The sequence below is a fragment of the Adiantum capillus-veneris genome, chromosome 18 (genome assembly GCF_014529385.1).
Source record: "Adiantum capillus-veneris isolate H3 chromosome 18, ASM1452938v2, whole genome shotgun sequence".
In the NCBI taxonomy this organism is placed as follows: Eukaryota; Viridiplantae; Streptophyta; class Polypodiopsida; order Polypodiales; family Pteridaceae; genus Adiantum; species Adiantum capillus-veneris.
Genome location: NC_140948.1, coordinates 27,100,251 through 27,113,282, shown reverse-complemented (window position 1 = coordinate 27,113,282; position 13,032 = coordinate 27,100,251). Strand labels below are relative to the sequence as shown.

The window sequence follows — 13,032 nt, the reverse complement described above, 5'->3', positions numbered from 1 at the left end:
AGCATTTCTTGCCCAGCCCAACTTTCTAGCTGCTTTCCCCAACTATGACCAGTCTCTGGTTTCCATGTGGCAGCTGCCTCTTTATCATGCCATATCACTATTAGCTTTCATTCCATTGTAATGACGTGAAAGCTTCTGCAAAAGTTTTAGAGAACCTTCTAAAAATCCTGCAAGTGATTGACATTAAAGCCTACAATTGGTTCACCCCATGTGCATTCTTCCCTTGGCAGAGCAATGAACTTGATGAGAAATTGGAGCCAAAAACTTAAGAGGGAAATCCAAAGTTATTTTCAGAATAAATAACGCCATTTTTCCACCAACCAACTGTGCTTCTCTTGTTTTAATAAGATAGGAGAACTTGAGCAGCAACTTTTTGCCTTCTGTATTTCTACCATATCAAATGGACATGAATATGTTGGCATAAGCTTTGCTTCTCACTAACTAATCAGAACGAGATTGATAAATTCTGCACTTTTTCTCTCTGAAGTGTGTTCAAACTTGAAGTGTTGAAGCTGTATTGTGTGTACACCATTCACAAGCACATGCGCATGAAAGGCGCACACAGATTAAGGTTTTCAAAGAAATGTGTATCCTGTTGCAAAGGCCAAAGCAAGGAACAAATAACGCTGAAAGGGCCCTTCAAGACATGATGGGAGGGAAACTTGAACACAAAAAGGAAGAGGTAGCTGTAGAAGTGGAAATAGAAAAGCCAGCATGGATGCTTGGAAATCCAAAGACATTTACAAAAGAACAGATCAAGGAAATAAAAGAATTTGATGCTAAACTGAAGGTATTTGAGCTAAAAGATAAATAGATTTTTTACTTTTGAGTAGACTATTGAGGTTTTTCTGGTGACATTAAACTACGAGGGTGCAGGAGACAATGTTTATTGAAGCATCTGACTTCAGCTAAATATTAAAAGGACTTGAACATGATTGGATATTGTACAGGTGATAAAGGAGGATAAAGAGAAAAAGCAACGTGCCCATGAGTTTGAGATGCGCAAATTAAAGAATGATATACAAGATTTGATGAATGGTTTCGATGCCTCTCTATTAGAGCTGTTTGATCAACGTTTGCAAGTAAAATCTTCTGCATTCTGTTCAATTCGTCCCAATCCCTTTTCTGTTTAGATAAGGTAGTAAATTATGTGGTGTTTTTGTACTTTTGAGTGATTCTTCAAATACAAGATTTGATTCAATGTTTGGATGCATCTCTCGTGGGTTTATTTGATCAGCATTTGCAAGTAAAATTTTGTGCGTTTTTTGGATTGCTCTCAATCCTTTCGCAAATTCAATAAGAAAGTAACCTAGCAAAGATCGTGCGGTGTGTAACTATTACTAGTGATAGGAAACTCAAGAGTGAGGAAACTTCCCTAAGCTATGATATGTTCAAAGACTGGGCACAGCACCTAAAGGTGCACAATGGGCCAAATGCTGTCCTCTTTGATGATTGTGCAGGTGTGTAGGGATGTACATTACGCCTGTAGCATGTACTTTATTGGCAGAGGTTTCTTGCATTTGTTTTGTGAAAATCCATACCAAGAACATGGTGAGCCTTGGTCTTAGGTGCTTTACCTTGAGTCCTCTCGATCATTACTATCGTTGGAGTTAACTCTTGGGTGAATGACAGGCCTTCACATCTCAATCTATGGTCAGATGACATTGGTACAGATTGGTACACTTGTGTCCATTTTTCTTATCAGTCTCTCCCACCTATTGCTTTATCTGTGAAGCACATGGAGTTGCCCGCCTTAAGTATAGAAGGTCATTAGATGCAGATTTTGTGACCAGAATTTACAAGATTAAAATTCAGCCTTAGGGACATTAGAGACCTTATGGCTCCACCTCCGAAGGTAGACTCTTCGGATGCTGCAGTGGCGACTATAGCGACGACACTTTCTTTGGGTTGACACGATCAAGAGAGCGTAGTTCAGCATCATGGGGCGTGTATATGCAGCTTTTTTTCTTCAGCATACTTAGTATATGCAGTTTCCTTTCATATTTTTCAGTGTTCTCTCACCGACACGGTGAGTGGTCTCGGGCAATCTATAGCAGGGCTATAGCGTCACTTGCATAGGACAGGCAGTTAGTTACAATTGGTCTGAAGTTCACACTGTACGGACTCTCGCATGGGCAGTGACACTTGGCAGTGATACGGGTGGTGGTCTAGTGGACACCATGGCCAGATCATGACCACCACAATCTGGAGATAAATGTAGCTGGACTGGGATATTTTGCTAGCCGTTGGTGGCTCTTTATGATTGTATATATGTGATTGGTTCTAGTTGTCGTATGCTTCATCTACTTACTATGGTCTAGAGTCTTGAGTCTCGTGTCTTGTGTCCAACGCTGCACATCTACACTCCCTGCACATTGGAGCGTTGACAACCCATTGTACTTGTGAGTCTTGGGCTTGGAGTTGAGTGTGCTGCCAGCCAGAGTCTGTATTGTTTTCACGAGTAGTTGAGTTCCATCATGTTCTGAATCTATTATTGTGTCTTTGAGTTGCTCGTTCCATTGTTGTGTTGTGTTTTCTTTTTGTTGGAGTGAGGTTTCATGCTTATTGCATTGAGGAGCACTCACAGTAGAGAGCAGGACACGCTTTTCCTACTACATTGGGGCATTTTTCTTGATCGAGCCATCCAGCTTCTGTACTCGAGTCACACATGGATGTAACCTTTTGGTCTCTTAGGTCATTTTGGCCTTTTGAAGAGGTTAATATAACATTTCATTTCATTTCATTTCAGGAGGAAGACCTCACCATCCTCTCTAACTACTTGTATGTAGCATCTCCAAGTCCTAGTCATGCATCTCCGACTCCCTGTTGTTATGGGTATTGAAGTCTCTCATGAGGAAGACCTCACCTACATTGGAGTGCTCATGGTGAGGCTCCCAGATCCCCATCCCATGTGAGATGATAGCCACACCAACAAATGGATCCTATAGCAAAACATGAACGTGCAAAAATTCATTTGGAGTCACAAAATGCGTTATACTAGGACATAAAAAAACACTTATCCACAAGTCCTTAAAGCCTTAATTTCCAGACCATATTGGTATGAGTGTGCTTGAGGGCAATGATGTGCGCATGTGTTTGTGCGTGCATTTTCTTGATGTGTGTGCACTGTTATAATAGGAAGATGCAAGATGTCTTGAGATTGAGGAAGCCATCACTAGACTAAGCATGGAGATCGAGGATGAGGAATATTGTGATGAAAAAAGAGAAGCTGAGATGTCAAAGAAACTTGACCTACTAAAGACAGTCAAGGGAAGATCTGTAGGAGCTGTTACAGAATTCAAAAGAGAGGTAAACTGAGGTTTTTAGTGCTTATTACACATTCCTGAAAAACTATGCTCTCTGTTTTCTTTTGTTCTTTCTCTATTGTTAAGATGGAGAACCATAAGTCCTTTTTGCGTTAACGTGATGAGTAGGTTTTTCTAGTGCTTTTATCTGAAATAAATTTCTACTTAATTCAGTTAATCTTTGACAAGAGCATTATTGTACTAGGCCTTTAATGTCAAGGTCAAGACGTCTTTAGGTATGCTTTTCAAAGACTACCTTGGATGATTGATGGCTTTCTTGAGTGACACTGCTAGCATGCATCATTGCTGCATTTGGATACCAGAAAGTTTTCATTTGGTTGTTGTATTTGATCATTTTTCTGAAGAGGTCAGTTTCTCTTAAACCATGCAGCTCCTTCAGGATGGCTGAAAGATCACTTCATCAACTTGTTTGGGCTAGTTGACAATTTTCCAATCCACTCCTATCAGAGAGCATACACTGAGATGGATTGTGCCGACCACTTGCTGTCAAAGAAACCAGACAGGCCTATGTCCTCTTGCAGCATAATACAAAGTCATTGATGATGCTGTAATGATTATGGGCACATGCCACCGTTTTCAACAGCAAGGCGTAAGTTTCATGTTGGCATGCATTATCATCCCTTGTGGCATTGATTGCAAAATTTTATGCTGCCTATTTTACCAGTTCCATCTTTGGACATTTCAGCCATCTATGCTGAGTGGGGTCTATCTCCAGTCGCCTCCATCATTTTGACGGTTGCTTACGTATATGCAGCAGTGCCAGTTCCCTCCCCTCTGTGTATATGAGGATGCCATTACTTAATTGCAAGAACACCAATCCCTGTCGTGATGGCGTAGACGTTTAAATAGTTGTGGCATTTTGGCTTGCCCCTTAAAGACTGTCATCTAGTTTATGGAGAAGCCTTTTGGATGTTTCTTACAACAGAGATAGTTGCTGATGGCAAATGTCTCAATTGCAAGCAACATCCTGATTCACCGCCGCACCTTCTTCTGGCTCTGTTGTTATTCCAGAGGTCTTACGTGAAAAATCTGCCTTGCTGTGCGAGCGCTATCATTTCCTTCAATTTGATCCCAGGATCCTCTTTTCCATTTTTGGTATACTCCCCACATGGCATTTGATGTCATGCCTTCTTTGTCTGGCTCAGATACTAGTTTTTTTTTTTTCTGAGAAAAAGATCATTCTATTAGTTAATGAAACTGCCCATAGGGCTACAATCTCCTCTACAAGAGAGGGCTACAACAATCATGATGGGGAGACTCTCCCAATGAAAAGACAACGTATGTACAATGAGGCTAGATCAAGAGATGGGAGGAGGGAAAAGCCACACAGGTGGACGGTAGTGCCATGTGAGCACACCCTGGACCGTGGTGAAGAAAGGCCCAGGACGCCAGAGTCGAAGGAAAGCCTCTCTGCGCTCCCGCATGCGGTCGGAACTGCCCTGGAGCCTCTCAAACTGTCCTCTGAGAGTATGGACCAGCTCTAGCCAAAGATCCCGAACAGACTCTGCTGGTGGGCGAGCCTCGAAGATGCAGAAGCAACGGGCCCGCCAGATGAACCGGAGTGTCAGGCCACTAATGAGCTCCCTACACTCCTCTCTCACTGCACCACTCGTGTGGAGTAAGCTGTGTAGCAGGTTGGAGTGTAGGTCGACCCCCCTGCATCACTCTCATCCTGCTGGTAGAAGATAGCTCAAACTGAAGTGCCAGGCCCGTGAGAGTGGACCAAGCAGCTGCCCCCTAAGTGTACTGCCGAGCAATGGAAAGAGCTAGCATCAGCCGAAGGACACGAAGCCACACCTGCTGTGCCAGAGGACAGTCCTAGAGATAGTGACGCTGACTCTCCACAAGATGGTCACAAGCTGCACATGTGGCCGAGAGACCACTATGTACAAGCCAGCTCCCCCGCTCCCAACTGCTGTAGCTCTGTGTGCAACCAACCACTGGAACAAAGTGACTGGTCTCGGCTGTCTGGAGTCCCACAACCTCTCCCAAAAAACTGCCAAGAACTCAGTTGTGAGACCCTTCTCCTGCCAATGAGGTGCTGCAGCAAGACGAGCCTCTCTCTGCACTACCAGTATGTGACGTCCCAGCCAAACAGTGTACTGAAAGAACGGGATACCTGGATGGTCTGTAGAGGAGAAAGGGTCCCTCCACGGCCACTCTCCAGGATCCCACTGTACTCGTGCCAGTGGACAGCTCTCCCAAGCCCACAGTCTCCAGTGGCCAGTCTCAAGAGCTGCTGGGTCGGGATCTATGACACAAGTCCCCCACAGATGCCCACTACGCGAATCCTCTGAAAACAACACTCTACCACCTACGGGTCCTCAACTGCAACTCGGTGTAAGCGTCCCTCACCCTGTAGCTCGAAGAACAGGGAGGGTATAGTCTCTGAGCAAGCCCGAACTGAGATGAGAACCTCCAGTCGCGTGAAGGCTCCCATCCATCTGAGCGTTGCTGACTCAAGAGGTGTGAGCCACGCAACTGGTACTGCCTTTGAGATGTCCTGACACACGCTCTGCACCCCTCTCATGCTCTGTAGCTGAATGCCCTGAAGCTCCTCTAACAAGCCTGAAAACTCTAACCAGTCACCTAGAGAGCGTGCTGGACCCTCTGCCATGGGACCCTAGGAAACATGAGGCCAACTACCAACCAAGTGGCCTCTCTGAGTGCTAACCATGGGGTTCCAAACAAGAGGCTGTCTCAGGCGCTCCTCCGTGTAAGTAGGCTGACGTTGCTTCAAGCCTCGCCGCAGTTGCTCCCAGGAACGGAGCAGACTCACAGCGAAGCGGTCCTCTAGTCTCCTGCTCAAGCCAACTCTACGCATCTCTGTGAAAACCCATCGAGTCGAGGGTCGCAATGGGCCTCCAGCGTGAGGCACCCTAGCATGAAGCCGCCGAAGCAAGAACTCCTTCCAGGGCTCCTCACCTGGAAGAAGTCCTCTGACGATGAACTTTCCAAGAAGGGCTCTGCTCTGCTATACTGGGTCTATGATCCCCAATCCTCTCTGAGAACAAGGAAGAATGATGACCTGCCATGCCACTTTGGCCCGGGCTATCCGAGTGTCACGCCCTGACCAAAGGAAGTTCCTGATCAGCCTCTCAACCTGGGTAATACAAGAACTCGAGAAGATCCAACAAGAAGTGATGTACCACATAGTAGCCAACAACACCTAGTTGGCCACTACAGCTCTGTCTGCAAAAGAAAGTCGTGCGGAGCTCCAATGTAACAACTTCCTCCTGATAGACAGGAGGAGGGGAGAAATCTGCTGCGCGGGAGACAAGTCCAAACCAACCAGACAGCCCAAGTACCGAACTGCAGTCCCTGGGGGAATCCACCTGAAACCTTGACCTGGCATCCAATGTGGCGTAGGAGCACTACCAACCGAGAAAGCCACAGTCTTTCTCCAGTTGATCAGTGCACCAGATGCACAACAGAAAGTTGCAAGAGCCTACTCACACCTGTGTAGGTTGGCCTTCTGGCCGTCCAAGTACAAGGCTGAGTCGTCAGCAAACTCTGCGTCTAGTAGCTCATCTCCCCGAATGGGGAGCGCTAAGCCACGTAAACCAACCTGCTGTGAAACCAAAAACCTGCTCATCGCCTCAGCATAGAACAGAAAGAGGAAAGGGGCAAGATGGAAGCCCTGTCTGACCGACTGTGTGAGCATGAAGCAATCACCTCTACCTCCTGCTAAAAGCACCTGACTGTGTGCCCGTCTGTATAAAGCTGACACCCCTCTAATCCAAGCATCTGAGAAGCCCATCCTGCGTAGAGTGCCCTCCAAAAAATCCCAGTCAACTCTGTCTTAGGCCTTCTCAAAATCGAGAAGGAGAATCACCAAACCCTCACCACAGAGCCGCGCGAGGGTAGCAGCCTCCCAAAAAGTAAAGATGTTGTCAAGGATACTACGCTCCTTGACAAAACCTATCTGAGTCCCATGTATAAGGCTCTCTAGAAGTGGCTGAATCCTCAAACTCAGAGCCTTGACAAGAATTTCGTAGGCTGAGTTGAGGATGGTGATGGGGCGCCACTGTCGAATCTCATCCAAGGAGCCACCCTCCTTGGGAATGAGGTAAATCAGGCCCTCACTCATGCTGTCAAGCATCTCACCTGTGCAAAAAATGTACTGAAAAGCACTACAAAGATCTGAGCCAAGCAAGTCCCAGTACTCCAAGAAGAAGCTCGGGGTCAAGCCATCCTCACCTGAACAGCTACCACGGGGAAGTGCACTAAGAGCCGTGTGCACCTCCTCTAGCTGAAGAGGCAGCTCAAGCCTCTGACGCATCTCCTCAGTCACAAGACAAGGCATCTGTGCCCACACCTGCTCTCTGCATGCATCCTGACGCTCTGACTGGGGCTCTGCAGACAGTAGATCACGGTAAAAGTCAGTAGCAATTGCACGCATGTCCTCTGGCTCTCAAGCAATTGACCCGTCCATCCTCCTCAACTGCCTGACCTTGGCATGCGTATGCCGAGGTCCCACTGCCTCAAAGAAAGCGCATATCACTCTGTCACCCACCTTGGTCCACTGAGAAACTTGACAATGGAAAGCAAACTTATGGCGCCTCTCCTCTGTGCTGACAAGCTTTTGGCGAGCCTGCTGTAATTGCTCCTCCAACCAAGGACTGTCTGGATGTTGCTCTTGCATCCTCTGCAAGGAAGCAATGCCCCATCAGAGGCGCTGTTCTTCCTCTCTCGCTGCAGCCAGGCGAGCCGAAGACTCCTGAAGTAAGAGGCGACTAAGCTAAGCAAGTCCTGAGGCCACTCTGTCAGCAGGAGAGTCCTGTGCGTCTAAGCTCTCTATCCAAAGAGCCTCCACTCGCTCTTTGAGCGCAGAGTCCAGCAAGACCCTCTCTGGGATGCGTAGCATCGTGCTCCCCCTCCTCTACCTATCAGTCACTGCGAGGATTGTTGGTGCATGATCCGAAAAGGAACTCCCAGCCAAAATGCCAACAGTCCCTCCCAAGTCGCAGAAGTGATCACTAGTGTAGAAGCGATTTATCCGCGATAGATTCGCTCCTCCCACTCGACAGTCCGGCCGAACGAGAGAAGGCCAGGCTGTCAGGTGGCCTCAAAAAGCTAGAATGCTGCCACACATCAGAAACCCGCAAAGTCATACATAACCTCTCCCAAGCCGCCAACTTATCTCCATGCACAGTAGTATGGCTACCTCCAACCCTGTCAACCGGGTCCTCCAACATGTTGAAGTCTCCCCCAATGCATCATTGCTCTACGTGCGGCAGAGACTCTGCAATGTGAGCCCAAAACTCTGCACGTGCGCTCGCCACATTAGGCACGTAGATGTTCAGAAAGCCCATCAGGCAACCCTGAACCTGCATAGTAATCCACTGAGCCCTGCCTGGGACAATAATCCCCCTGCCCACAATGGCCTGCTGCAAAGAGTCCGCAATGGTCATACATACCCCACCTTGGACGCCTCCAGGTCCAAAACCAGCTGACCAAAAAGTCTCATAGTGACCACGCAGAATATGACCACAACGCCGAATGCGACTCTCACAAAGGTGATGCTCCTGCAGCATAAGAATGTCAATCTCACCACCCACAAGGCATCTCTGCAGCATCTGACGGAGCCGACCCCTCTGACGCTGAAACTGGGGCCCTCCTAATCCCTGCACATTCCATGAGATGATCCTCATGGAGTCAGTGAGAGAAAACAGATGCTGCAACAGTAGCCAACCTCGCTATCTTTGAGACCGATTGGATGAGAAGTAATCCACATCCGAACCTCTAGACAAGCGCGCAAGAAGTGACTGTCCCGCTCAGGCCCAAGCCGAGCGTGCAGCCCAAAGGGCTACATCCTCTGTCCAAGAATCCTCATGCACAAAAACATAACACGGAGGGCACTGAGTGTCAGCAAACAAGTACACCACAATGTGCCTGCAACCTGCTGCATCTGGAGGTGTCACGCTGAACTTCGCAAGAGGCCAAAGTGTCTACACCAGATCTGTCACTGCTAAGTCCCCTATATGGTGCGAGAACTCAGTAGCCTAGGTCTAGAGCCAGTCTAGGACTGTGTGCTGGGTCCACTCTCTGATATCCCTACCACACAACGGAAAGGAGAAACCCACCGCTGTGTCCAAGGCCTCACTGTCTCTAGCTGCAAGAAAGAGGACATGGACTTGAAAGCTGGCCTCCTCGAAGTCGGAAGAGGAATCACCTAGAAACCGAGTGAAGCTGTGATCGGAGAAATCCCAACGTCTGCGAATGTCGAAGCTGGTCAAACCCCTGGGGATCGCTGCAAAGGGAGAAGGGAGCACCAAAAAAGGCGGCCTCAGGTAGGGCTGTCCCTCACGAGCAACACGGCTCGGAGCAAAAGCACTACCAAGAGAATGCCTCGCGTCAGAAGCGTGGCCAGTACCCTGCATCTGAGGAGGAGTGGCGGAGGGGTCGGGAGACGAGGTTGTGGGCCCCATCGGGGAGAGAGGAGGGGGGGGGGCGAAGGTGGAGGTGGGGGTGGGGGGGGGGGGGGGGGGGTGGGGGGAGGCGAGGCAAGGCGGCAGCGACGGAGGGAGGAGGAGGCGGTGGTGGAGGAACAGAAGTGGACGGGGCCTCCTCAGGGAGGCCCTGCTGAAGGGGGTCAAAACGGTTCCCAGTCGCGGAACCGAGTGCTACTGAGCTACAACGCCACCAGGAGGAGTAGTGGGGTGAGCTCTTCCCTGACGGCAGCGGCCAGGCACTTGCTGCCAACCATCAGCTGGCTGGTCACTGGTCTCTGTCGAAGTACCAGCCTGTGTATCCTGTGTACCTGGTTGCTTGGCATGCTCAGCCTTGGGAGGCTGTGCATGCGCTGTGGGTCGAGGTCTCCTGCGAGGACAGACCTTTGCAATATGGCCCATCTGTCTGCAAATGAAACACTAGATCGGGAGACCCAAATACTCCACACTCTGTCTAATCCATCCCTCACTCACCCTAGGCAGCAGTACCACCTCGGGGAGGGAGTGTGTGTCACAAACGAGAACCCGCACAGTAGGTAGACCTGCGGCCTTGGCCACAACTGAAGCTGCCGTGCGTGGAAACTCCAAAACTGTCCCGAACATGAAACCAATCCTGGGTAGGAGGGGATGGTACTCTCGCGTGAGGCCTGGGAAACAAACCGAAATCGGCAAGTCTGCCTCCTCCTTGAGCACATCTGTAGTAGGGTCAAAACTGTGATGCCAACGTCAGAAGTAAGCTTGAGCTGCTCTGATGCCGAGTGGGCTCATCGAAATCACCTTGGTCATCATATCTGCAGACTCGAACTCGACGTTTTAGTACCCTCTCCTGAGGATCTTGACATCGGTAATCTTGTCCACATCAGAGAGAAGACGGGCCTGTAGTAAATCCCGAATCTCGCCCCGACTGGGCCGAGTGCCAATGATCTTGCAGATAACCGAAGTGGCTTGCAAGCACTCCACTTCGGCCATCAAGCTCGCTTGCTCTTCTGGCGAAAGAGCAAGTCGAAGGGTTGGCTCCGCAGTGTCGGGCGAGGGGGCTTCTGTGGAGTCCCTTTGAGGTGGTGGCGGGCGAGGGGGCTTCTATGGAGTCCCTCTGAGGTGGAGCAGAGGCCGCCAGTCTATGTCTGCTACTGAAAGGATAAGGTCGTTGAAGTCAAGGTGAATGCCAGCAAGCTGAAAAAACAGCCTACGGGCAGGCGGAAGGCGAAAAAAGGAAACAGGGGGCGGGGGGGCGGGGAGTAGGAGGGCTGAGGCCAAGGGGCGGGCAGGTGGAGCGATGGCGAAAAGGGGGTGCGAGGGCTGACTGTACCGCACACAGGCAGGCTGGCTGTACCCCACGCAGTCAGGGCAGCGGGCAGCGCGCTGGTGGGCTGGTGGGCTGGACAGCGGCGGGCAGGGCAGCGGGCAGGGTAATGCGCAGCGCGAGGGAGGAGGGGGGAGGTGTGAGCGATGGTGAGAAGGGGGGCGGGGGGTTGCAGGTGCGTGCGGAGGGGGGCCGTGAGCAGCAGCCAGTTAGTGCCTGGCTCAGATACTAGTTTACCCATAGTAAATGGCAGTTCCCCACTTACCTGATATTTTATGGTGTGGCCACGGAATCTATGGCAGCTTTTAGCTTTCTCTATGGCAGACCCTACACGTTTTCAGAGACGTGGGAGAACTCCCACTTTACATGTTGGAGTTGTATTTTAACTATTTCCGCTTTTGACTCTCCTCTCCATCTCCGTGGAGAGAAAAAAGAGTGACTCTTTGCATTTCTATTCCTTGTTTGTTTTCTTTACGATCAATGTGGGGAGAAGAAAGTAGGGAGAACTCTATACATATCCATGTATTTACAACTTCACATTGCTGTGCATTACAGAGGCTATGCCGTGGGAACAACTTCCCAATGAAGTTGGTGGCACCCACCAAATGCAGCGTGTGAGCCTCGAACGCTCTACCTTGGGGTTATATCACAATGGCTCGACCAACTGAGCTACACTCCTTGGGTATTCTTCCTTTGTTTTCCCTTAGTGCATGGTTTTGCACTAGTATTGGTGCACTTATATGGTTCTTGCCTCCACTTCACTTTTCTGGAAAGGCCCTAAATACCTTCATGTGAAGCCATGGAATCACTGTGGAAGACTACCTCACATTAAAATGGGTGAGACTACTTGCTATGAGCAAAATATGTAGTATAAGGACATGTAGCAGACCAACATTCCGAACAGACATGAGCATAAAGTTTCTCTAGTGGCTACAAATGATTTTAAATTACAAACTTTGATAACAATGTTCTAAGTTGCAGTGCTTTCATGTCTCAAAAGCTAGAAGGTATTCCACTCTCTTCTTGTGCATTGCTTCTTGTTTGCATTAGAAAAGGTCAGGGCAAGAAAGTGCAGATCTTGGGTAAGGTGCAGCTTGTTGAATCAATGGAGCTTAAAACTATTTACAGGGACTGGAAAAGTGTCAGTTGCATACTTTTAGCTGGTGATATTAATAATGACTGAACGTGATGTCTTGTGAAAGACTTCTCTTTCTTTCCCACCATACATACCTCATATGGCACTGAGCTGTTTGAATTTTGCAGGTTGATGATTTCAAAAGTAAATATGAAACTGCTGTTGCAGAAGACAAGACCATGGATCGAAATTTTAAAAAGGAATTCTCAGATTGCGGAGACATGATTACAGTTCTCTACAGACATTATAGAAAGCGAAAACCCCAAGTTACAAAGTAAGTTCGATCTTCAATTTCCTCAGGCATTTTCAGTATGCAAGGATTGTGTCAAGAAGTTAAGGAAGCAAAGCTGGCTCTGTGCATATCACACTTAATGTTATTTCCGCAAATCATTAGGAAACTTTAAAGTTTTTCTTAGCATTTAGTTATAGTTACGGTTGTCGTGATGGCTCAGAAGACTTTAAACAAAGTACAAATTGAGAAAGGTTGGGTATTTCAGAAGATGTGGCATGGACCTATTAGGATCACGTTCAAAGAAATTTGATAATGGAATTCTCACTAGGCATTGACCTTAGTTTGGTAGGATTATGATCGGCACAGGCGAGCCTTTTTGCCAGGAAAGGATGTTAATACCAGAGAGTCTTTTTACTACGTATTGCTGGATCTTCTTAAGTTCTTGCATCAGCCGTCTGGAGAGGTTGATCAGGAACTTTGTAGTCAGGGAGAGACACATAGTCTGCTCGGACCAAAGTTTCTTGGCAGGTCATTACTTTACCTTGCTCTGAAGGATTGTTGGATATCATCGACCCAGCACGGCA

General features: G+C 48.4%; 1 protein-coding gene across 5 annotated transcripts in view; it reads left to right on the top strand.

The window, feature by feature from the left end:
- LOC147435387 (uncharacterized) overlaps positions 1-13,032 on the top strand; it is a 216,382-nt gene that overhangs the window by 151,421 nt on the left and 51,929 nt on the right. For 4 of the 5 annotated variants that reach the window (XM_086488465.1, XM_086488462.1, XM_086488461.1 and 1 more), the window contains exons 20-22: positions 951-1,082; positions 3,139-3,309; positions 12,345-12,490. In XM_086488465.1, coding sequence (XP_086344591.1) covers positions 951-1,082; positions 3,139-3,309; positions 12,345-12,490 — 449 coding nt within the window. The remainder of the gene's footprint in view (positions 1-950; positions 1,083-3,138; positions 3,310-12,344; positions 12,491-13,032) is intronic. The other variant, XM_086488464.1, reaches the window with a different exon arrangement.